This window comes from Cornus florida, unplaced genomic scaffold, assembly GCF_030987335.1.
Source record: "Cornus florida cultivar Cherokee Brave unplaced genomic scaffold, ASM3098733v1 CherokeeBrave_3.0.0_Hap2_Chr02, whole genome shotgun sequence".
Lineage (NCBI taxonomy): Eukaryota > Viridiplantae > Streptophyta > Magnoliopsida > Cornales > Cornaceae > Cornus > Cornus florida.
In genome coordinates, this window is record NW_026775572.1 from 23,684,193 (window position 1) to 23,695,868 (window position 11,676).

Here is an 11,676-nt window from a genome sequence, read left to right on the forward strand (position 1 = left end):
CATTCAAATTTCCTCAAATCTAATGTGGAACAAGTTTTTCTTGTAACATATGGAAAGTTGTGTTTTAGTGGTGTCTGATATCTATTAAAGTGAAAATTGGATAAAATAAATCAGATTAGGATGGCTAATTTGTAACCTTATCTTTAAGAAGTATTAAAGGAGAGAAAATAGAGAGCGTGTTTATCATTTAATAAAGAATCAAATCTCGTAAAAAAACATATCTTTAACCGGTAAACGTGCAGGTAATTTAGAAGAATTTGTTGTTGACTATGGAGATGAATAACAGAAGAACATATATTTTTTGTTTTATTTGTTTTTTTATTTTTTTAATTACATGAATTAAAATAATAGTTCTAATTTTCTATTAATAATTTAAATAGAATAAAAAACTCTCTCCCACGCGCCAACCGAATATGTGTATTTCAGGAAAGCTCAATTGCCAATGGGAGGGACCCACGTGCCACTTTTTCTGCTAACACACATGGTATGAGTCTAACAGAGTTTAAGATATTTCAAAGAATTATACTTAGAAAGAATATAAAAATTGCATTTATATACTGTATTATATAACTATAATACAGTGTCTATGAGTTATGACTTACAGTAGTGTTTTTGTGTCTCTTGCTCTCTGTGTTTTATATATATAATAGAGAGAGAGAGAGTCTGTTCCTCTCTCCACTTTAATGGCGTGAGACCGTACCACTCTGTGTATATACTGTATATGTAACCGTATGATCCTTAATCTTTGCATGATTCACCAAACTCCTTCAAAAGAAGTCCCAAATCAAACGAGATGATTTTGAAATGGAATGCAATTGAATTTCATCACGAAAAGGCTCATATTTTCACAATTGGATTGTTGATATCTGAGGCGAACCCAGATGAAGAAAAGTGGTAATCTCTTCTGGGTGTTTGATATTTCGCCTCTTTGAATCAGTATCTGATGTGGGTGTTTTAGTTTTGGTTTTGGTTTTGGTTTGATTGTCTGTGCTCTTAATCTATGTGCTGTTTCTGATTTTGTTGTTCTTTGTTGTGTTGTTCTTGTTGGTGTTTATTGTTGTTCTTTTTATGATTGGGAATATGAAGGAAATTAGAGAAGACATGAAGGATGATGAGGAGCTTGAAATGTTGTTGGATGAGATCCCTCATGCAACATCACTCAATCCTCATCATCCATATAGGAATGGCCACAATGTTAATGGTGGCCATGGACATGGGTCATTTGTAACACAGACAATGAATGGTATGATGTATGGTATGTATGATGATGACCCATCAAGTCATAATAAGTATTCATGTGCCTCACCTGTTTGTGGGTTTTCCCTGCAATCCGATGGCTCTTCCTCAAGCTTGTTCTCTGGTGGGCATTCAGTTTCTGACAATGGATCACCAACACCACCTCCATTGGTAGAGCTCAAACCCCAATTACCCTGTAAAAGCTCCCATTACCCAAATGGATTATGGATAGATTCAAGAATGCCCGATTCGCCTTTTGAAAAGAAGGGCATTGAGAACTTGACTGATGAACTAAATTTGTTAAGAAATCTTAATAGAATGTATATTGGTGATGAACCAGAGGATTTGTCTGTAGACATGAATGGAACTTGGTTCTCCAATAATTCCATAAATGGGATTAATGGAATCAATTCAGAGAAATTTGGGGCTTCTGGTAATCATAGAAAAGGTGTTTCTGACTGTGGGGAACGTCAATCCTCTGTTCTAAGCGGTCCCGTTAGTTCAGCATTCTCGGGATTGCAACAGGAATATAGGCTGGATAATTTATTGGGATCAGGATATTCTCCTCGTCGAGCTACTGGTTTGATTTCTCAGTCGAATGGTTCCTATAGACCTATGAGTTCTCCATGTAGCAGAGCAAAAGAACAGGCTATCAACAATTTGCAAAGGGGAATTCCAGTATCGAACTTTGGCACTTCTATAGGTAGGCCTTCAGCTGCTGATGCTTTATTCTATGCTCAGCGAAATGGCATGCATATCAATGAAGAAAGGGGTGCATTGAACTCGCCATATATGCCACAGTTGACTCATCAAAGGCCTCATCAGAGCATGGAAAATGTACTATATTACTGCCCACCAATGCCAAATGGGAGGACCAGAGTGCCTACAGATATTAGAATCCCTCAAGGCGGTCTTGGGGCTTTAACTGCTGAAGAAAGCTTGATCATTCAAGGGGAGGGTTTGAATTATGTAATCAGCAGGGGATTGCCACGGTCAAGGGGAAACTATAATAAGGGTGCTTTACATGATATTGGTCTGGGAAAAAATCAAGAAAGGAGGTCACAGTCTGATGGTCGTCCTCAATTGTCAGGAATTTGTGAAAATGGTAGGAATGCTAGGGTGTATTGCCCTTTCTCTCTTCCAGCAAAGTGTAACTCCTTGGCTGAAGCTAAAGGTTATATATACTTAATGGCCAAGGATCAACATGGTTGTCGGTTCTTGCAAAGGATGTTTGATGAGGGTTCCCCCGAAGATGTGCAGATAATATTTGGTGAGATCATTAATCATGTCGTTGAACTTATGATGAACCCGTTCGGGAATTACCTCATGCAAAAACTGTTGGAAGTGTGCAATGAAGAACAGATTCTGCAGATTCTGCTCATGGCAACTGAAGAACGGGGCGAGCTAGTTAGGATCTCTTTAAACACTCATGGGTAAGTCCTATACATTTCCTTTGCCATTTCACTTTGCTCATGTTGATCTAACAAAAATATTATTTTCATCAGCACTCGTGTGGTACAGAAGTTGATCGAAACTCTCAAAACCAGACAGCAGATTTCACTAGTTATTTCAGCACTAGAACCTGGATTTCTCACCCTCATCAAGGACCTCAATGGTAATCATGTTGTTCAGCGATGCTTGCAATGTCTTAGCAATGAAGATAACAAGGTATAGACTTCTCTTATTGAATTTCCTTAAGCAAGATTTTTAACATTTAAAAGCCTATTATAGCTAAGTTATCTCATTTTGTCTTTTATGGTGCTTAATTGAATCTTTGTCGGTTAACTTAAAGATTACATGTTTGAAATTTTTCATGATTCATCGTGTGTAAATTTGGGAACTACAGACAACTTGATGCAAAGTTTACATTTTTACTCCTTAGTGGATGCAACTTAAAGTGTGCCCATTTAGTCTTTCATTGAAATTGGTTTTACACGAGCATTTTATGTCAGGGTTATAGCACAATTGCTAACGATGGTGTCAACAACTACATGTGATTTTGTTGTGCACAATTGTCCCAAATTGGTACAGGGACAGAATTGGAGAGGAGAGTAATCTTGAATTTGTTATTGTTGGATATTTATAAATTTCAATTTATGCCTACTGAGATAACTTGCCACTGCCCCGACCTTGAGTCTAGGTGGGGAGGGATGGGTTCTCGAAGTAGTTTTACTTCATGGGATCGGTTTGGGATAGGGGTGCCCCAACTTTGAACTGCCCTGTTGCCATCCCTAGTCCCAAATTTTGTGAAAACCAGAGGAAGCTTATATTTCAGTGATTATCTATCCACCAATTTTTTTGCATTCTGTTTTCATTCTTTTTGGACAATAAAAGGTTTTAAATACCAGTAGCAGTTGCATAATGTTAACAGTAACAGGGATGCAGATGTAAGACAGATCGGCAATTAGGTAAAATACGCATATACCAAAGCTCTGATTCTTTTCTGTCGGACAACTCACTCAAGATGTTGCAAATGCTTTTTTAACCCTAACATCTCATAGATTTGGATTTCAAATTTGTTTGTTAAATCTAAAAAAAAAAAACTTCAAATGAATCTTTATATCGATTATTTAGTTGTTGTCAGCAAGTAAATTACAAAATGAAATCTGATTAAGGTCAAAGTTAGATCATTACCTTTATTGTATTGGAGGGTAAATATATAATTATTTCTACTTTCATAGCACCTAAAGATTTTAGAAATAAAATTGAAAGAAAAAGAGATGAAATGGGGGTAAAAAATTTACGTTGCTGCAGGCTGTTCCATAGAAGGCATTTATAGTCGTAATGGTTCATCATGGACCATTAACGGTCATTATGCCTGTAAATTTCGAAAGGACCGCCATACCAGTTTGTAATGGTTTTCTCAGCTATTGATACTGTTACATAATGGTTAATTGTATTATGCTTCAAATATTTAATGGAAATTGAAACATTTACAGATTACATTCGACTGTTTTATTTTATTTTTTAATTTAATGAAACGGATAGCAGAGCAATACTGGAGGGACCTCACCAGTCATAGTTGGTAGGTTTACTGGGGGTATAAAGCATCTTTCTCTTGGCTTATGGGCTTATGGTGTTTGGGACTCTCGTGAATGTGGATATTTTTCTTTGTTGACTTTTTTTTGTTAGTATTATTTGCCAATTTTCTTTAATGTCTGAAAACTCTTGCAACTATCAGATGAATTTCTTTTTGAATTTTTTTTAGCTAGAACATGGATGAGTAATTAATAAATGAACCTCAGAACTGGTGAATTATAAATTTTAGACAAAAGTATAACCATTTAATGCATTAGTTACTATGGTAATAAAACACTAGATTCTTTTTTTTTTTTTTGATAAGATTTCTTCTCACATTCTTGTGGTATGAAATTTTCCTTTTAAGAAGCAATAATGAAACTCTTTTATCTACTTAAAATCACTTGACTTTATTATCTACACAAGATGACTTCTTTTTGTTGAATGGTAAAGCTTCCTGTAACTTGTCTGTTTTGCGGATCTCCCCCCCTCCACCTCTCCTCTCTCTCTATCTACCTGGTAAGTCTGACTGTTTTGAAGATCATTGTATATGCTATGTACAAATTCATTGGGAATTAATATTATTTCACATAATTCACAATTAGTTGGACCCTCCATGGCTTTCTTCACCATAAATTAAGATACATATTTTGCACATGGTTCAGCAGTGCAAATCCATGAGGCTATTTGTTTCCATATTAGTACTGTTGTAAGCTTAATTGCCGTTTTCTAGAAAAATTCCAAGAGATGTTGTTGACAGATCATGGAATTGGACTAGCCGTGTCAAATTTTAATTAATCCATGCTTTGCATTTGTGTAGTTACATAAACAACTCTATAATGAAGATTCAAAGCTTTCCAAAGTTATAATAATGGTCAGGATCAGGAGGTTGTAGACTTGTGGCTTGATCTACTGATTTTTCCATTTATGAATATTCATTTGTTCAGCAATCTGGGTATCATAATCAGTTAATGGATCTACTGACATCTTTATTATAAATATTCACTTATGCATAATATGACTTATTTACTTCTTGGCTTATAAAATTCTCGTTTGGAGCATGAGAACCAGGTATAAAATGTGTAATTGTTTAGGTGTTGTATCTTATAAAATTTGTCTCAAGAGTTGGTTAAAAATCAGTTTCAGTTTCTGTTGGGATCAGCAATGATGACCTTATTTGATGGTTTACTGGATGCATGAGAGACATGATGACTTGTTTCCGTTCAATCATTGCTTATAGTTTACTGGATGCATGAGAGACATGATGACTAGTTTCCGTTCAATCATTGCTTATAGCTGGAATAATGTTATAGGAAAAATTATGCAGAGAAGGTTTCTCTGTATGTGACAATAAGACTAATGATATTCCTTTGTTTTTTATTTTTTACTTTTTGGCTAAATGAATTGCTTAGACTAGAGTTCTGGTTTACCATCTTACTTTTAAAAAGATTAAAGTTATCAAATTGGATGTCATGATTATTAGGGTTTGATCAGTAGTCCTCCATAGAAGGTTATTGTATGGTTTGAAATAAAAAAATGTGAAAAAATTTCTCCATGTCAATGTTCTTCTTTCATATGATGGATAATTGAATGTTGTACTTCAGAAAGCTGATTTATTGGAAGGCTGGTGGTTGTACTGTTGTACATGTCCCATTAATGTCACATTTTGCTAATTGCTCAGTGCTGTGGAACATGGGCATCACATTTGTAATATGCCACTGTGCAAGCTCAACCAAGGGCTTCATTGCCCTCCTGAAGAACTCTGATCTCTCTTCCATTTAACCAGTTAGTACAATTCTTTTGACATTGCTTAGTGTATAATTGAAACCTCCTTTTGAACTCTGATTTCTTTTGCCTTTAGTCAGGATAAAACAATTCTGTTGACATCACCTACAGTATTGAAAACGAATATTGTCAAATTCATTTTTTTTCTTGATATATAAACAAATCTTGGAGGGTACTGTCGCATGGTCGGGGAGGATAATTGATCAATACTGGAAACTGAAATGGCAGAATGAATAATAAAGCATCTTGTCAATTGTGAGTGGACGTTATAATTCACAGTATGCAACATGAAACCTATAATTCCTTAACTGGAACTTCCCGTGCAGGGAAAGCTATGTTTTTCTATATGGTTCAGATACCAATTCCTTTTGCACCCAGTAGTGTGGTGGAGTTACTCAACTAAAAACCAACCACCAAGGGTACTTCATGACATAAAGGAGCATCTTCAGAGAAGTAGGAATGTTGTTGGAGACTTCTTAGAATCATTCAATTATATAATACTTACGACAGCAAGAAAATACATGATTAGTGGTAGTAACAGATTCATGCATCCTATCCAAGTAATTAGGATTAAGGTTTTGTTGAGTTCAATTGAGAGGAAAATAGATGATGTTTGTGTGTAAAGAACTGTAACTCATACATGGGAGTTGTTGCACTCTAGCATGTGCATCAACCTTTTGCAATGTAATTGGCATTTAAATTTCTAAAAGCACTGCACCTTAAACCAGCTACGATTATCTCATGCTTACTACCAATGTATATGGTTTTATATGTATACGTTTGAAATTGTGTGTTTATACTGATATTGTTTAGAATTTTCTTGCGAAAATATTAGAACTTTGAGTCCACCATGCCTAGCCTAAAAAGGACCATAACCCTGTGTAGGAATGGCTGTGGAAGTTGCTGGGATGGTTGACTGGACATAGACACAAGTAATAACTTCAAAAAATGTTTTGTGCGAAGTGGTTGACCTGGTAGCCTGAGTTTTTTCTGTTCCATCAAGCAATGGTTGTATAGCTACCTCTAGCAAATATTTGTCATTTTCGTTCTAAAAGAACCTATAAATTGATGGTAACTAAGTTAGTTCCTCATCAACTGATTTTCATTTTCCCTTCTTCATAGTATAATATATTGGGGTGGGGGGACAATGTCACCAAGCGAGGAATTTTACTCAATCTGGACCGTTGTGTTTCGGTCTCTTAAAAACAGATAATGTAAAATGCTTCATCTACTATCAAAATTTGAAATATATATAACTTACATTCGAACTACAATTATGCATGTCACTGATAATTATGTGAGCTTTTCCAATTTATCTTATGTCGCCATGATTTGTAGACAAAACGTATATGTTAAGAAAGAGCTTGGACCAGGTTAAAGTGGTAGAGCATACCTTCCTATCATGGTTTAACTTTTCAAGATAGAAATTTCCTGTAAAACAAAATCCATTCCCTAATGTTGTTCCGCCAATGATGGATGCTAGGAGGGGTAGATTAGATATGAACCTAACCTTCAATGTTATTTGCACAAAATGGCTACTCTCAAACTTGAACTTGTGTTCTTACAGCCGATAGATAAGTCTTTATCATTGCCCCAATAAATGGCCCCTGAATGTCCTGATAAATTGCAAGAAAATCAAGGAACTTCTCCATATGACTCTTAGGGCAGTTGTTAATGAGTGGGCAAAGGCCAGTATCCATACTCAGCCAATAGAACTTTCACCAATACATGTTATTTGACTTATTTCAAATACATTGTCATTGTTCTGAAGCAATATGAATGTTAGGCACTTTTATAAATTCATCACAATCTCTTCATTTTAAATATACTCATATATTTGACTCGTATCTATTTCTTCATTTGGCAGTTCATTTTTGTTGCTGCTGCAAAGTATTGTGTTGACATTGCGACCCATCAGCATGGGTGTTGTGTTCTGCAACGATGCATCAGTCATTCAACTGGGGAGCATCGAGAAAAGTTGGTTGCAGAAATTTCTGCAAATGGACTTCTACTTTCTCAAGATGCATTTGGGTAATTAAGTGAAAAGATTGTTTTAACAATAATTTAGTCAAGAGACATTTTGAGGAAATACTGTTATTGATTTTATTTTTGGCCATGAAACAAATTTCATTGATTTTGTCTTTTACAGTAATCTAAAAGCTTGATGTTCTGTGTTCGGGCTTTGATTTTTTTCTTTACAGCGAGATTTGGAACTGCATTTAATTTGTAACATTTCGTGAAACCAGTAGTTCCTGGTCTTTTCCATCTTTTAGTTCGTTTTGGCAACCAGATTAGATTGCATTGCTAAAGTCATTATCATTGTGATCATTATCGTATCTTCATGTTTGAAAGGTTTGCTTATAAAATCCGTCTTTGTGGGGTTTGGGGGCAGGAGAGTTTATTTTATTATTTTGATCTAATTTTATTCCCTTTCTTTTCCCTTGAGGATTGAGACCATGAGAAATTTCGTTTTCTATCTTTTATCTTTGCTATGAGTAGTACCTCGTGTCCCTGTTTCTTTTTTATACATGTGTACCTCATTCAAACTCCCCACCTTTCCCTACTCTGTTTTATGGGGCTTCGTCTTTTCAATTTGACTGTCCTTAATGGACTTCCATAATCTAATAAAAAGCTTTGCGACTATTGTCAAGTGTCAAGCCATCAAGTTTTGTTTGTGAGTTTCAGCATCGCGAGTTTGTGTGTTTCTGTTTGTGGCTGTGAAATGAGATTAAGTAGTTCACTGAGTGGCTGTCCCCTACTGGGCTTGTTTGTTGGAAAGAAGATTGATGTACTGGTGAGAGCTTATATTTGTGAGTCTCTAGTGTATTATTATGCATTAGACATCATAGGGGCATTTTCCCCATTCTCTTTCAGTTATAATTCCATTCAAACCATGTAGGTAAAGTGGTTATTGGATGATCACATTCATCTGTCCTTTTTGTTCATTTTTCAATTGTTAGAGTTTTTTTTCCTTGTTTATATTGATGTGGGTCTTTCATTATTTGGTTCATTCTTTTCCTTTTCTCCTTGACCATTGATACATTTTTTGTGCTATGCAGAAATTATGTTGTTCAGTTTATTTTGGAGCTAAAGATCCCATCTGCCACATCCAGCTTGATTTCTCAATTTCAAGGGAATTATGTGCATCTCTCAACACAAAAGTTCAGCAGCCATGTGGTTGAAAAATGTCTTGTGGTATTTAATGATGTAGCCCGATCAAGAGTTATCCATGAATTGCTCTCTGCATCTCACTTTGAGCAGTTGCTTCAAGATGCCCATGCTAACTATGTTGTTCAAACAGCTCTTCGGATTTCTGAGGTCAAATCAACTCCTATATTATACTCCATTTTTTTTAGCAAGTTTCAATTTAGTTTTCTAGTGTGCCCCACCCCTTCCCCCTGTACCATGTTGCAAGGATTTGGTCTGCCTGGATGCCAGTTTGATTTTTGGAGCATTTAAATTAGACACATGATCCCATGTTTGGTATAACTAACATTTAGTGGAATAAATAAGTTGATTTTGATGATACAAATCAACATATAGATGATTTTGGATCGGATCTGATATTATCTTGTGTTAACCATCAGGCATCTTATATGACGTCATTTACCTAGTAAACCTTTTAGGTGGAACCCAATCACAGGTGCCAAATATGTGTGTGTATATTTGTCTAAATGTTCGTATCTTGTTTTGAAATCAGGGTCCTCTTCACAATTTGCTGGTTGATGCAATCGAGTGTCATAAAGCAGTCTCGCGCAACAGCCCCTTTTCCAAGAAGATTTTTTCCCAGAAGCTTTTGAAGAGATGATGTACATTCTTCGCTTTGGTAAAGAAGTGATGTTGTTGTCCTCTCATTACTGTGTTCTCTTCTACTACTATTGCTATCTATGAAAAGCCGATGTTTCAACTGTAAAAGCATGCCGATTAGCAATCTAGAGTTTTGACTACTTGTCTGCATGGAAATGAGTTCCGTGATTTCAGCAGTGTAAAATAAAAGGCAATTTTGTTTCCAGTTGCTAAATCTGGACATGTGATGTATTATTATTCCAGTTAATGTATCTTCTGGATGTTGTCATCTCTATTTGGTGGATTTTAAGTACATGAGATTGTACAGTGTATAAAATGATGGGCTTTATTTCATTTGCCATGCTTTCTCAACTATTTTCTCTTTTGCTTTGTCTGCACTAGATGCTTTGCCGATGTTTAGCGTGAGAATTGCTTCTTGTTTTCCTAGAAGATTGAACTTCAATGAATTCTTAGAACTCTTTGAGAATCTAAACTTATTATTGTCAAATCTTTTTTTAATAATTTGCTATTATTACTCTTGTATTATTTTGTGGAGGGTTGAAGGAGTGTGTGGATGATAAAGGGTTTTATTTATTTATTTGTGATAAAGGGTTTAAGTTGATCAAGAAGAAATACAATATTGAATGCTTAATCTATGGTTATCAGAGATGTAAAACAGAACAGTTGTAATGGTCTTTTTGGAGTAATGGGGTTCTAGTGGTGCATTACATTGTGTGCATTAGTGGATCTACATTCTGTAGAAAAAAACCATTTGATATCTTATTTATCTGTTGTATAGTTTGATGTATGATAAACACATGCTCTATATATATATATATATCAACTTTGTGAACATTATGTGGTAAAAAATTTCCATGCAATTTCCTAGTCTATATAGAATGAAATAGCTGTGTGTGTGTGTGTGTGAGATGCATAAATTTTCTCGTGGACTTGTTATGCAATAAAACTATGAATTGATGTAATTGTTCTGAATACAATGCATTGCTCCCCAACTCCCTACAACGTGAAACAATGCTAGCCAGAAAAGTAATGCATGTGCCTTCCGTGAAACAAATAAATACATTGAGAGAGCCTTCAAAAACAACCAAAATGACACTGTTTCAGGATGCAGAAGTGTAACCACCACAGTGCATGCATTTTAATTAATTAGGTCTTCTCAAGGTAGGCACCGATTGAACAAGTCTATTATTATTTGGCGGGGAAGCTATTCGCCATATATGGAATTGGCAGACGTGTGGTGGCTTACGAATTGAGACGTGCATGAATTGATAATCAGATAATTATAACTTCTTCAATCTTCTGATTTTACTTGTGTTTTTTGTTTCCAGATCTGTATGGGTTGGCGTATATAGGAGGTTTGCGTCTGCTTTTTTATCATAGCAGACAATGCCATGTGCAGCCAAGTTTCCTTGAGCACAACATATCTTCTGCAGATCAACAAGAGTTAATGAACACTTGATATTATCAACAAATTGTGCGTTTTGTACCTGTGATTGTGAGCTTCCTTGAAGTTAATTAGTCCAAATTGTCAACGTTTTCGGTTGATTACCTGATTCTTCCTGTTGAAATAGATAATTATAAACTATCTTAACATCTATATATATAGATGAAACACTTTCAAGAACACATGCCTAAGTCTCATTTCTACATTTAAGTGTATTGTGCGTGTCACCTTATAGTAATGCCCAAGATACATGCCAGCGAAGAGGCCAAAATGGCCCCAAAGGGACACTTTGTGGTCTATGTAGGAAATGAGATGAGGAGGTTTGTTGTTCCTACATCTTACTTGAAGAGTCCCAATTTTAAGCAACTGTTGCAAAAGGCTGCAGA

The 11,676-nt window shown here is 35.5% G+C and overlaps 1 protein-coding gene across 1 annotated transcript; it reads left to right on the top strand.

Annotated features, from left to right (window-relative positions):
* Window positions 1–603: 603 nt before the first annotated feature.
* Window positions 604–10,179, top strand: LOC132294289 (putative pumilio homolog 7, chloroplastic). Its single transcript, XM_059792086.1, has 5 exons — window positions 604–2,669; window positions 2,742–2,904; window positions 7,907–8,070; window positions 9,099–9,357; window positions 9,740–10,179. The coding sequence occupies exons 1-5, from the start codon at window positions 1,069–1,071 to the stop codon at window positions 9,845–9,847; spliced, it is 2,295 nt and encodes a 764-aa protein (XP_059648069.1). The 5' UTR covers window positions 604–1,068; the 3' UTR covers window positions 9,848–10,179.
* Window positions 10,180–11,676: the final 1,497 nt, after the last annotated feature.